The sequence below is a fragment of the Dipodomys merriami genome, unplaced genomic scaffold (genome assembly GCF_024711535.1).
Source record: "Dipodomys merriami isolate MVZ:Mamm:240054 unplaced genomic scaffold, mDipMer1.0.p SCAF_336, whole genome shotgun sequence".
In the NCBI taxonomy this organism is placed as follows: domain Eukaryota; kingdom Metazoa; phylum Chordata; class Mammalia; order Rodentia; family Heteromyidae; genus Dipodomys; species Dipodomys merriami.
The window spans coordinates 1,120,916-1,135,475 of NW_027204893.1; the positions used below are offsets into that span (position 1 = coordinate 1,120,916).

General features: G+C 36.4%; 1 protein-coding gene across 6 annotated transcripts in view; it reads right to left on the reverse strand.

Annotated features, from left to right (window-relative positions):
* The window catches only part of LOC138803181 (centriolin-like), an 86,627-nt gene that overhangs the window by 70,794 nt on the left and 1,273 nt on the right, over positions 1–14,560 (reverse strand). For all 6 annotated transcript variants that reach the window (XM_069987031.1, XM_069987030.1, XM_069987032.1 and 3 more), the window contains exons 2-6: positions 12,591–12,841; positions 10,728–10,858; positions 8,662–8,792; positions 6,300–6,441; positions 3,620–3,806 (exon numbers count right to left, since the gene is read on the reverse strand). In XM_069987031.1, the coding sequence (XP_069843132.1) occupies positions 3,620–3,806; positions 6,300–6,441; positions 8,662–8,792; positions 10,728–10,858; positions 12,591–12,810 (811 nt within the window). In that variant the 5' untranslated portion in view covers positions 12,811–12,841. The remainder of the gene's footprint in view (positions 1–3,619; positions 3,807–6,299; positions 6,442–8,661; positions 8,793–10,727; positions 10,859–12,590; positions 12,842–14,560) is intronic.

Here is a 14,560-nt window from a genome sequence, read left to right on the forward strand (position 1 = left end):
GTCAGTTTTGAATTCAGGGTAATATTTAGTATATATATAATACTAATCTGGTCCTAGGGCTTGAACCAAGGGTCTGGGTGCTCTCCATGAACTTTTTTGCTCAAAGCTAGCACTCTACTACTTGAACCACAGCTCCACTTCTGGTTTTCTGGTGGTTAAATGGAGGTAAGAGTCTTACGGACTTTCCTGCCTGGGCTGGCTTCAAACCATGATCCTCAGATCTCAGCTTCCTGAGTAGCTAGGATTACAGGCATGAACCACCAGTAGCTGGCAGTATTTTATATTAATTATACTTACAATACTACAAACATGTTTGAAAAACATTACCTCATCTTAAAATCTTCACAGTCTCCCTATTACTATTAGGACAAGTTCTAAAAGCCTTACACAAAAAACCAAAAAGCTCAGTCTCAGTGCCCTTCTTCAGCCTATCTTCAAACATACCTCAATGCAGCTTTCCTGAACTGCCTCTGGCTCTTTAGATCTGATGTCTCTTTTACCTGCAGGCTTTATTTACACTCTTTGCTAGAACTGTCTTCCTCTATCTCCTATTTTATACCTCTATGGATAAACCAAATGAAGTTACCATTTTTAGCTGAACATGGTGGCTCATGCTATAATCTCAACTATTCCAGAAGTGGCAAAAATTAGCAGGAGCATGGCTCCAAGCCAGCCAGGGTAAAAGAGCTAACAAGAGCCCTCTTCTCAACCAAGAAGTAGGCATATTAGCATATGCCTAATCATCCAAGTAAGTGGGAAGCTATAGGTAGGAGGATTATAGTCTGAGGCTGGCACAGGCAAAAGCAAGACTATCTAAAAAATAACCCCAAAGCATTAAAGACTTGAGGTTTGGCTCAATTAGTACAAGCACTTGTCTAACAAGCACAAAGCCTTGAATTCAAACCCTATTATTGCCAAAAACAACAAAAAAAGTGCCGTTTTTACAGATCAACAATGGACTGATGCCAGTTTAAAATGGCTTCAACATACAGGCAACATTACCCTCTAAAATGGTTATTTCATATCTTTCTTTCTCCTGAAACCTCCCATATGACCTCTAGTGTCTTTCTCAGTTGACTTCACACTTCATTAAGAAAATAAGACAACACCAGTGGAAACTCCCTTATTTTCCTACCACCAAGGCAACAAAACTACCCATATCTTCACTTGGATGGAAAACATGGCCTTCCTGCCAGGAGATTATCTCCCTTTTTTCTCTAATCTCATTGTCTTATATTTTATTTTTTAATTATATTTTTGTTATCTCTAGTTGTACAAAGGGGTTATAACTTAATGAATCAATTTATGAGCACAATGTATCTTGACTATTATCATTCCTTGTCTTCTATATATATATATTTTTTTTTGATATTTCTTTTTTTTTGGGGGGGGGGGGTCCGGTCGTGGGGCCTGAACTCGGTCTGGGTGCTGCCTCTCAGCTCTTCAGCTCAAGGCTAGCGCTCTACCACTTGAGCCACAGTGCCACTTCCAGCTTTTTTCCTTTTTGCTTAGGTGGTGCTGAAGAATCGAACCCAGGGCCTCATGTATGCAAGGCAAACACTCTACCACTGAGCCACCTTCCCAGCCCTGTCTTCTATATTTTTAAGAATCAAAAACACCTGAGGCACAATTTATCTTTCTATTCTGCTCATGTCTTTAAAAGTAGCTCTGCAGTTAGCTGAATTTTGTTTCAGCTCATTTCCTGGTCTGGAAGCTATTGGTGAATGTTTAGTTTAGCTTTATCTTTAAAACTTAAAAAAAGCTCATTACAGGAGAAAAATTATTGGAGATTTCAAATCAGACACTCTCCCTCCCATTCTTCAATCCATCTGAATCTAGCATTTGTCTTCATACCTCCTCCCTTAAGAGCATCATCTGACACTGTCAGCATAAAGCCTTTCTCTATGCACATTTTACTGCATGTCTCAGCAGTGATCAGCCTGGGTCACCACTTCCTCTCATGAAATCTTCTTTTGAAAACCACTATTTTCTGGTTTCTTCAACCTTGCTTGCCTACGTTTGTCAATTTCCTTAGCAGGCTGGCTGTCTTCCTCTTCTCACACCTTAAACACATAGACTGAACTAATTTTTTTTTTAAATAAGCAAAAAAGAATAAGACTTTTATTGCCCACTTTTAAATCCTGTAGGGGATTTCCGGTTGGGTGCGACTGAACTAATTTTATACAGCATTCTTAATGAACCTGTGTTTTCACTGTGACCTACCACTTTAAGATTAGGTGAGGAATTTTTCCACTTGTAACATCACTCAGAAGTTTAAGATTTTGGAGCATTTTATTTGTTGAATATTTAATTATTTATTGTTCTTTTAGAAGTGATATACAGCGGGGTTACGTTTACATATATCAGGTAATAAGTACATTTCCTTCCTTTTGCATAGTATCATCTGTTCCCTCATTCTCTCCCATTCCCTCTCTCCCATCTCCATCTACCAGTTACATGGTTCATGTTCAATATCCCGTGTAGCCAGTGGGCTCTGCTGCTGTACTTTTCACCCATTTTCCACTGATTCTATGCCCTTCCCCCAACTTCCCTCAGATGTGTATGTGTTTACATGTGTATATAGGTCAAGAATACAGAGTCATCAGAAAATGAAAGAACAGGTCCTTTGTTTATCTTTGGAGTTTGCTTCAGTATGTATGTATATATATATATATATATATATATATGTATGTATATATATATACATACATACATATATATATATATATATATACATACATATACATATCTATGAGAATATGAGAAAGGAGCTTGGGTATTACAACTTGGTGATTTTCTCCTAAGACTATCCTCTTTTGGTCTTACTGTATGTGTCTAGAATCCTGTATAATTTATTGTATCTCGTGTTTTAAATCTAACTTACACATATCAGGAAGAACATGTGCCATTTGTCTTCTGATAATGGCTTAACTTTGGAGCATTTTAGACTTTAGATTTTTACACTAGGGATGCTCAGTTGTATCTTTAGTCCAGGTTTATCTAAAATACAGATGCATTTCTGACTCTATATGGTTTTCTCACAGGTATTTCTAACTCATTAAGTCCCATACAAAACAGAATTCTTCCATTTTTAGAAGTGATAACATCATCTACCCACTTATATCAGAAGCTTGAGAATTATCTAATCCAACAAAAATGTGGCAGATTCTATCTTCACAAGTGATCTTTTCATTTTCACATCTGCCACCTAAGCACAGATCACTAACTCTTCTACCCTCTATTACTTTAATAGCCACCTAACAGACTCCTTCATCTCCATATTGCTCCATCTCATTTGCCACCCTGCTTCAAAAAAGATCTCCTTAATGTATTAACCAGATTATTTCCCTCAAAGCTGTATGAAAGACACACTTCAGTTCATCAAGAGTTTATTGGTTGAAATTGGATCCCATGAACTTTTTGCCCAGGCTGGGCTAGAACTATGAGCCTGACAATCTTAGCACCCAAGTAGCTAGTATTATAGGTATAAGCCACCAATCTCAGCTTCCATGGAAATTTTAAAGCATTGTGAAGTTCATAATATAATATTTTTCTGAAATAACTTTTGAAAATAAATTCCTTTTCCATATAAGTTTATTTTTTCCAAGTGTATTCTTACCTAAACTGAATCTTTCAAAAGCCTCTTGTCTATCCTGAGAGGTTACTGGCTGACCTTCCAAACTCTCCAGTGAACGAAGGTGAAAGGTTGTAAACTGGATGTAATGAGGAAGGGTCACAACTGGATTTTCGTCTAAGATCAGAGAAGTCAAATCTTGAAGTGTTTTCAACTTACTTATATCCTGGAGCTGAAATGATATAACAGTAGTATTGGAATCATTTACTGCAAGCATCCCAAATGTAACTGAAGAAGGCAATAAATCAAGGAAGTCACTCTAAAAATGGCAAGAAATCTATTCATGAAGCCCCTTATCCAAAAGTAATGGTGTTAGGAAAGGCACAGGAAGAGAGCACAGAGTATATAGTGTACCAGGACAGTACTGGGTTTTTTATATTAACCACTTATATATACACATATATATACACATATATGTATATAGCTATATATACATATATAACTATATATACATATAATTTAAATATCATTTAAATTTTATAGGTGAAGAAACAGGTATTAAGAATTAAGTGACTTGACTATATAAAGCTCAGAGCTTTAAAAAAGTGAATCAAACAGGATCTGAATTCAAGTCTATGTAACTCTAACCCTATTGTCTGTTTATTATATTAATCAAACAAACTGGAAATAAATAACTATAAAAATATTTTGGTAAATTTTCAGATAATTGAATTACAATTGATAGTTGAAAGACACAAGGCTATATAGAAATGCCCATAATTTTTTCTTTTGCTGTGCTATGGATCAAACCCAGGGCCTTACGTTCTCCTAACCCACACTACCCAACCCTATATATACATTCTTTGAAGATTCTTATGTTTACCCAGAGGGATTTAAGGTTGACAAAGACCATGCCAAAGAGCTGAGCCAAATACATATTTTCTCCCACGAATATACTTCATTCTTACTAATACCAATGTCAAAATAATAAACTGGGGTGAGAATATATCATGTAAAATTAGTAATAAGTATTAACTGAATGATTTTCCTATTACTGTACTGATACTGGGTTCTACCTAAGAAGCAACTATGCTGTAAAATATTTGTGGCATATTTTAGATTTATGGCTACTGCTTCCCATCATCCTGTAAACTTCATGAGATCCAAAGTGATTCTGTCCAACATGGTGTGGGACTCAGCTCGGAGGCTCTTAGGATTTGGTGGTTATATGGTTGAGTCTCCTTATCACATCTTTATAAAGATGAAGTTAAAAAACCATAGATTGTTGATAACACAGCATTAGTGTTGCTTATTATTATTATTATTAGTAGTAGTAGTAGTAGTAGTATTGGTCTCCACAGCTGAAAGCTTAAGAACACAGCCTTAACAGCTTTAGAATTATTTAATGATCGCAAAGCCCAGCACCAGTGGCTCATGCCTGTAATCCTAGCTACTCTGGAGGCTGAGATCTGAGGATCATGGTTCAAAGCCAGCTGGGGCAGAAAAGTCCATGAGACTCTAGAAAACTGGAAGTGGTGCTGTGGCTCAAGCGGTAGAGTGCTTGACTTGAACTGAACAGTGCAGAGACAGCGCCCAAGCCCAGAGTTCAAGCCCCACAACCAACCAAAAAAAAAAAAAAAAAAAAGAATTATTTAATGATCGCAAGTTTTTTCACATCTATCTTTATCTGATCCCCATGATGCTCCTGCATAGTAGGCAGTACAAGAATTATTTTCTCCAACTTAAACAAGGACTTAAAAGGACATTTAAGTCTACAGAAGGAAAATCTGGGCCCATAGTTGAAGTTACATCTTCTATTTTCTATGACCAATGTTCTTTAAATTTTATCATAGTTTTCCCAATTTTAATATACATTTAAGTAATGTTTTTTTCACTTAGAAAGTGTTTACTGAGGGCTGGGAAGGTGGCTCAGTGGTAGAGTGCTTGCCTTGTATGCCTGAGGCCCTGGGTTCGATTCCTCAGCACCACATAAGCAAAAAGAATAAAGCCAGAAGTGGCGCTGTGGCTCAAGTGGTAGAGCGCTAGCCTTGAGCTAAAGAGCTGAGGGACAGCGCCCAGTTCAGGCCCCACGACCGGACCCAAAAAAAAAAAAAAGAAAAAGAAAAAGAAAAAAGAAAGTGTTTACTGAAAACCAAGCTGTGAACACTGAAAGAAAATAATAAATTATACTCCAGAGGAAATAAGTACATCTTTATCCAATTAATAAACTACGCTAATCAAGTTATTCTATAACAAACTAGTGATCAATATCTAATGAAGCCTACCACTACAATTAAGATTAATCCCTAAATTAAGAAACTTTATTATAAGATAGTATTGTAGAATACAGTAGTTTAGATTCTGGTACAAGCTGTAACTTTGGATAAAGAACTTGCCCTCTTTGAGACTACTTGTAAAATAAGAATAAGGCTGTACTAACTCAACTGGTAGTATTACAAAATAATTATCACTGTGTCTCCATAACAAGATTGCTATGGAGTACAAGTGATCAATGTGAAAACACTATGAGATCAATTCTTACCACTAAACCTATGCAAAATTAGAACTGCCTGTTTTCAATTACTTTAGAGAATACTACGTCCTATGTGAATTTGGTGTTCAGACATGGCTTAAGAGTGTTAAAAAGAAATTCAATTTTGTAAAAGAAACTTTTTTTACAAGTCCAAAAATTTGAAAAAAAATTCTTCCTATTTTAACAACTTACCGATGATATCTTGTTGCCTTTCAGATTAAGCACTTGCAAAGATTTCAACTTCTTCCCAAACCATACTGGTATATATTCAATTTCATTTCCTGCAAGGTTTAGCTTTTGCAGATTACACATATGTTGTATTCCTTCAATTTTGCTGGAAATCAAAGGGCAAAACTAAACTTATACTAAGTGCAATGATAATCCTATTGAAATTTTAGAATAAGCAGCTTTGAGTACATGTGAAGTTATTTTCCAGTTTTAATTTATTAACTCTTTCCACAAATGAGAATAAAGTGGCTAAAATTAAATTCATTAAAGCAGCTGAACCACTCACCTTTTATTACTGTACCCAGCAATACTACCTACCCCTCTCCCTCTCACATGTTAAGACCCTATCAAACAGGAAAAAAAGAGGAAGACTAGGGCCCTCTCATTGACTACTGTGATGACTATGAGTAGAGAGGGAATCAGGAGAGATCTAGAAACCCAACAGCACTCACTTCTGTGCGTACCATCTTGCCCAAGAGAAGTCCCTAATTACTACATTGTCACCACAAAATGATAGGCTGCACCAGGAAATAGAAGCCCCTAAAATAACAGTATGTTATAAACACAGTTGTTTTAATCATAGTATTTGAATAAAACATTTATTACCGATGTTGATAATTTTTTTTTGGGGGGGGTCCAGTCGTGGGGCCTGAACTCTGGGCCTGGGCACTGTCCGTCAGCTCTTCAGCTCAAGGCTAGCGCTCTACAGCTTGAGACACAGCGCCACTTCTGGCTTTTTTCTTTTTGCTTCTGTGGTACTGAGCAATCAAACCCAGGGCCTCAGGCATGCAAGGCAAGTGCTCTACCACTGAGCCACCTTCCCAGCCCCGCATGTTGATAAATTTTTATTGATAAAAATTTTCCCAAATTGTTTGCAAATAAATTGTTGGTTTTAATCTTTTGGTCAATTTTCTATACTGGACAAATATTTTTTAAAATTCTCTATCACCATTCTTATTTTGCTGAAATTATTTTCATGAGGTTCAATTCTATTTATATTGATTTTATCAGTTTTTTTCCATTTCTTTTCTTTTTTTGGGGGTCCAGTCATGGGGCCTGAACTCTGGGCCTGGGCGCTGTCCCTCAGCTCTTCAGCTCAAGGCTAGCGCTCTACCACTTAAGCCACAGTGCCACTTCCAGCTTTTTTCTTTTTGCTTATGTGGTGCTGAGGAATCAAACCCAGGGCCTCATGCATGCAAGGCAAGCACTCTACCACGGAGCTACCTTCCCAGCACTTCTTTCTTTTCTTTACTACCAGTTCTGGGGCTTGACCTCTGGACTTAGGTGCTGTCCCTGAGCATCATTTTGCTCAAGGAAAGCCTTTTGCCCTACCACTTGAGCCATAGACCACTTCTAGCTTTTTCTGTGATTAATTGGAGATAACACTCTCATGAACTTTCCTGCCTGAGATGATTTGGAACCATGATCCTCAGATCTCAGCCTCATGAGTAGCTAGGATACAGGCATGAGCCACTAGCACCTGGTTCCATTTCTTAGAACTGCCACTATTACTTGTTTTGATTTGTTGTCTATTATATTTAAAGAAGTCTAACGGGGTAAAATTGTTAAAGATTTTCAAAATTTGGCTCGCACATTATTTTGTGCAGAACAAGCTTTCTATATGTAATTTTAGCCAATTCCAGGTTTTTTCACATTTATTTCTCACAGTAATATGTACTTTAATAAGAAAAAAGATTTGAAAGTTTTTCTTATAGCAATGAACAAAGAATATCAGGATAAATACACAGGGTCAAATGATTTGGAATATTTTAAAGATCAAAATGGCAGGGTTAAAGTATTCTTTTCATGCCAACGTTCTTTTTTTTTTTTTTTTGGTCAGTCGTGGGCCAGAACTCAGGGCTTGAGCGCTGTCCCTTGGCTCTTCAGCTCAAGGCTAGCACCTTACCACTTGAGCCACAGCACCACTTCCAACTTTTTTCTGCTTATGTGGTGCTGAGGAATTGAACCCAGGGCCTCATGTATGCAAGGCAAGCACTCTACCACTGAGCCACCTTTCCAGCCCATGCCAACATTCTTTATGTAATAAAAGCAGTGTAAGGATAACATTTGTGAAAAGCCCATGATAAAAACTGAATTAAGATAAAATTTGCCACTCAAAAACAAATGTATGTGCTTCCTTGTTTATGCTAGGTAAGATATTATTCTGAACTTAATAAATACATAAATATAAAGACCATTTTATACAAAGGGTTAGAATATCAATAAATAAGAATCAAAATACTTGCTATATCAAAAGATTCATTCAGTAATGGATAGCATTAATCTAAGATTGCAATGCTACCTAACTAAAGAGGGAGATACTCACCTGATTTTGTTATATGATAAATTTAGTTCACGTAATTTTAATAGCTTGTCCATCTTCTCAATCTTCTCCACTAGATTATAGCTGAGATTAAGTACTTCAAGTTTAACGCATTTTTCCAAATTTTCAATGTACTAATTGGAAACAAATGAATACTTTACAGGATACATGCTCTAACAAAAACATTCAGTATATAAAACTTATTTGATTAGTCATCATAAAACACTAAATTCTTACTGTTCTACATAGTCCTTGGTACAACTTCCCTTGACTGTAAGTAGCAACTGTCCTCTAGTTGTCAAACTTCCCTTTTAATGTTTCCTATGTAATAAGGGGCTTAAACTGTCCAACTCCCAACTCCTTCTCTCTCTTCACGTCTTTCCTTCTTCTCTTCCTTTCTCCTATCTCCTTAAAAAAAAACTTGGTACTATACTACTAAATTAAGTGTTATCCTTTCCCATTCCCCAAAACCTTGCATACACTGCATATTCAACCTCCTTCTTTCTTCTGGTTTTTGCCTCAGGCTTAAAAGAAGTCATTTTACAGTAGATACACATTACACACTGCACACAAAGTATGATACCAGGCAACAGAGCATAGTACTGAACTAATTTTTTTTTTAAGTCCTGGAGCTTGACTTCAGGCCTAGGGGCTGTCATTTAGCTTTTTCCACTCAAGACTGACATTCTTCCAATTTGAGCCATAGGTCTAGATCTCAGCTTCCTGAGTAGCTAATATTACAGGAAACAGCCATCAGTGCCCAGGTTGTGAACTGATTTTTATCTACTGCATAGAGCTCCTAATTACTATGCTCACATTTCTTTTATAGAGAGTAGACTGCATTTCATTGAACCTGTTTTCCCATCAAGACCTATCACTTTCTTATTTTGTAAGATTATCTCATTATCTCCTTTACTTGCCACCATTCAGTCCTTCTGCCTTCCATTTACTGATACAAGATTTTTTTTCTTTTCTCCATTCACTGCTAAGATTAAAAAAAAGTTTCTAATATTCTTTCCTAATGCTTTTTTTTTTTCATTCCTAACACTTTTTTTTCTTCTTTTCTTTTCTTTTCTTTTTTTTTTTGTCGGTCCTGGTGCTTAAACTCTGGGACTGGGCATTGTCCCTCAGCTCTTCAGCTCAAGGCTAGCACTCTACCACTTGAGCCACGGCACCACTTCCAGTTTTCTAGTGGTTTATTGGAGATAAGAGTCTCACGGACTTTGCTATCCAGGCTGGCTTTGAACCATGATCCCCAGATCTAAGTCTCCTGAGTAGCTAGGATTACAGGCATGTGCCACCACCACCCCGGCTTCCTACCTAACACTTTTAAAGCACTATTTTTATTGTTGTTTGGTTTGGTTTCACTTGGTTCTTTGCCTTTTTGAAATAATTTTTGAAGTAACATGGTAGAATCTAAATTCCATTTTTTCTAATTAAAAAATTAAGTTGTCATGGGGTGCCAGTGGCTCATGCCTGTAATCCTAGCTACTTAGGAGGCTGAGATCTGAGGATCACGGGTTCAAAGCCAGGCCAGCAGGAAAGTCTGTGAGACTCTTTTCTCCAATAAACCACTCCAAAAGGGGAAGTGGCACTGAGGCTCAAGAGGTAGAGTACTCACCTTGAGCTGAAGAGCTGGGGGACAGTGCCCAGGCCCAGAGTTCAAGCCTCACGACCAACCGAAAAATAAAACATTAACTTGTCTATTATAATATATTCATGTTTTCTATTTTTAAGAACAAAGTAGTAAACAACTCTATAGTAAGGATATCTATAGTAGCAAACTTCTGTAGAAGGCCAAATGATAAGTACTTTTAGCTTTCCAGTTAGGTCTTTTATTATATTGCAAAAATAACTATAGACAATATGTGAGCAAATTAGAGAGGCAATGAAACTTAATAAAAGAGGACAGTTTGCTGGCTGCAAGTTGCTGTTTGCCAATACCTTTTATAGAGAAAGGGAAGACAATGTATAGAATATTGAGTAATACGCATTGATAATTTTTTGGCAGGTTTTAAGGTGCAAGAAAATGAAGTGGTGTCTATATTTAGAAATGGTTGGTAACTTACCCTAAATTTCTTGCCACCATCCTTAGAAAGTGAAAGATTCAAAGATTTTACCAACGCCAAATTGTCCTGTTTAGTGAGTTTTTTAATGAGTGCCTCTGTAATATATCGGACTCCTACATAAGACTCAGATCCTGAAATTACAGAAACAAGTCATTATCAGTAAAGGGACACAAAAATATTCCACAAATTAAATCAGCTATGTAAGAAGAGAAATTTTAATCCATGCAAATCTAAATAATAAACTAGTTCTAAGCATAACGAGTAATAATATTGTAATCTACATTATTTCTTCTCTTTTTTTGTTGGTAGTTTTGGAGTTTAAACTCATGGTCTTGCACTTGCTAGACAGGCACTTTGCCACTGAGTCACACCTCTAGCCCATTTTATATCATTTCTTAAAAATAATAGTAATTGCTGTACAATATATATGTTGGCTATTCACCAAAATCTGTTACATGTTTCTTTTTTTTTTCTGGCTCACCTGCAGTTTTTTTAAAAATTTCTTTATTGAGATTAAGTGTTTACATAAATTGCACAATATTGTGGGATAGTGATACTTAGCTAAAGTCACACATTTTAACCATCACAATAAATGTTTCACTTTTAAACTGTTTAATCTATATAGTAACCTTTTTGATAGAAATTATTAACTTCTCATTTATTACGAAATTATTTGTTCAAGATCTTGCAACCAGTGAGGTGAAATCCAGGATTTAAACCAAAACAGAAGAGACCAAATTCAAGTTTGTTTCTAGGTAATATTTTCAAGTTATTATTTCCAGTATTATTTAGGTTTTTTGTTTTTGTTTTTGCTTGGTTTTTTTTGTGCTAGTCCTAGAACTTGACAGGGCCTAGGTGCTGTCCCTGAGCTTTTTTGCTCAAGGCTAACACTCTGCCATTTGAACCACAGCTCCATTTCTGGCTTTTTGTTGGTTAGCTTTCCTGCGTGGGCTGTTTTCAAACTGTAAGCCTCATATCTCAGCCTCCCAAGTAGCTAGAATCTCAAGCATGAGCCACTGATGATGGCTAGTTGTGTATTTTTAATGCCTGTCTAAAGTTTAGAAACACTGAAATTCTTTAAAATCCTATTAAATTTTTACAGAAAAAGCATCTAAATTTATTCTTTTTTTAACAAAACATTCTTTATGAAGACAATAATATTGATAATAGAACATCTTATATAGCACTCCTAGATAGCACTCGTAGATACTGCTATCAAACATTGTTTAAGGCATATTACATTTTATACAAGTAACTATAAAAAAGAAAATTTTCTCTTCACACTAACTTTATGAATCAGAAAAAAATTAATCTTGAGCATAGTTCCAGGTTGTAGAATAAAGGTTTCCTATGATGGTTTTCAAGCAGAGGCATTTTTGAACACAGACTTCCAAACAGAATACCTTAAAGAAAAACAGTAAAAATGCTGGTGGTACATAGACATGTTTTCTTAAGTAGAAATCAGTTCACTACTAAACCAACACTTGGTTTTAGAATAAGCAGACTGGCATAGCCCAAGTGTGACTACTATTTCATAATGGAACTTTTACAGAGGGCACTTTACTCTGACGTTAAGTGTACAACTCCCTAATCAAGATGACAAATTTAACTTAGGAGCTTTAAAGCCCTCTCTTTGCACAGGAAATACAACTTCCTCTTTCTAAAAACTCCTCTCCCCTAATCCTTTCAGACACTATAACCTTCCCTCAAAAACCTTAGTTTTTCTCATTGTCCTTACACATTTCTATCAATAAAAACAAGTCCAAGTTCAGGATAGGTTTTACATTTGGATCAAAAATACAATCTAGTATTCTCTATCTGTACTTACACAAGTGGTCAAATTCTTTATATTGAAAGTGATACCTTTATGATCTTGGCAGTCCGATAGCACACTGTTTTCACCTAAAAATTCGACTTCCTCATACCACTTCTCTCCAGAATGAACAGGCAAAGTCTCAGACCCGATTAAAGGTGAAAGTGACCTGGATCTCATACTGGACAGAAGAGATGATGGAGCAGGAGGAGACTGAGAGGATGGTGGCTTCTTTGCTTTGGTGTGTCTTTTCTGAGGACCTTTCTTCATTGTAAAAGTAGAGTCAGGTAACCATCAAAATCTGGAAGAGTTTTCAATATATTCAATAACTTAATTTTTCTACAGCTGTCAAAATTATTATCTCTAGAGCTGTTAAGACTAAAGCTATAACCTCAGAATCTATAAATATTCCAAACTGATGGAGCAGATACTATTTCAAATATTGCTGATCATTTATTATGGAGCAAAGACCTCCATGAACTGTAGTATGAACTCATGTTCCAAGGAGAAGTGTCTCTTGACATGTCTTTTGAGTTTATGGGACTGAACTAGTCACCAAGTCTTGTCTACATACATAAAGGGTCCAGGCTCAAGCTGGAAATAATGGTAACCAGAAGTCTTTAACATTGATGGGATCTTTTTCCTTCCATGCCTGTGGCTCCTGACACCACATTCTCTCAGTGCCCACTTGCCTCACTAGCCATGCCATGGATACCTTTGCCGGCTAGTTTTCCTCTATTTAGTCTTAATTCAAATGTCAGTACTCCTCAAAATTTTCTTCTAATTCCTCTTTAATCTCATTTTGTTCAATATAAACACAACCATGACTCCCAATGCTGGTATTTATGTTTGATCTGACCTGTCTCTGAGATCTTTCCAACTGGTTGATATTTCATTGGCATCATATGCACAACATTTTAATCTCAATACAAACAATTTACCATTTGGATTCTTCCCTGTTCCCCCTGCAACGTTCTAACCAATGTTCATGGAAACAAGCCAGAAACCTGGGAGTCACTCTTAACACCTCTCTCTTCCTTATTTACACACTCAATCATAAATCCTAAATATCTCTATTTCTGTTGATCTCTAGTCTTGTCTACTCCATTTTGGTCTAATTACTAAAAGCTTCTAATTTATCTGTCTATAAACTCTCATATCTTCCCCTTTCATCACTACATGATAGACAGAGAGCCAGAATGATCTGTTTAATAAGTAGGATATACTATTGGAGAGATACTTCAGTCAACAGAACTTTGGGATTTACAATGTTCGAGAATGGCTGATAATATGTCAAAGACTACAGTCTTGAGGTTGTAAATCTTAAATAGCAATTTAAAAAGTGGAAATGTAGTTTAGGATATACAAAGACCAAGCAATGACAACGAGAAGATAGTTGAGAATGAATGAACAAACAAGAGAGACAGAAAACAAGCATAAGAGCTGGAGATACATTTTAAAGACCCCAAAGATGGTCTACAGAGCAACTAGAAAGCACAGGAATACTGTGATAATCCAAATCCTTCATATAACCTGGCAATAAAATTCTAGATACCCACAGACCCAAATAACCTGATCTAAAAGCCCCACTCATCACAGACAGTAAGGGGACAAATTCTACCTCTATCTAACCTTTCCTAATTCCTAGTTTTCTATCTTCCTCTCTGATCTTCAATGTGGCAGATCTTGATACCCCCAAATCTTCCATCTCTCCTTCCTGACCACCTCTGTATACCTTCATATCCCCTACCACACTTCCTTTATAGTCTTTAATCACATCTCAGTACTTTCCTTGATTTTTCATTCCATAACCTTTGCTTATTTAAAAACCCTTACCTTTAATTTTCTGTAGTCTTGTCTTCAAACCCATTCCCATATCTCTTAAATTTATCTAACCAACACATTCCAACTAAAGCCATCTCATCTTTCTGTGCTGACTACTTGGGCCTCTTTCCCCACCTTCTCTCATTCTGATTGCCAAGTTTCCAGTTTTGGTCCCAGTTCCCTTATACCATAGTAG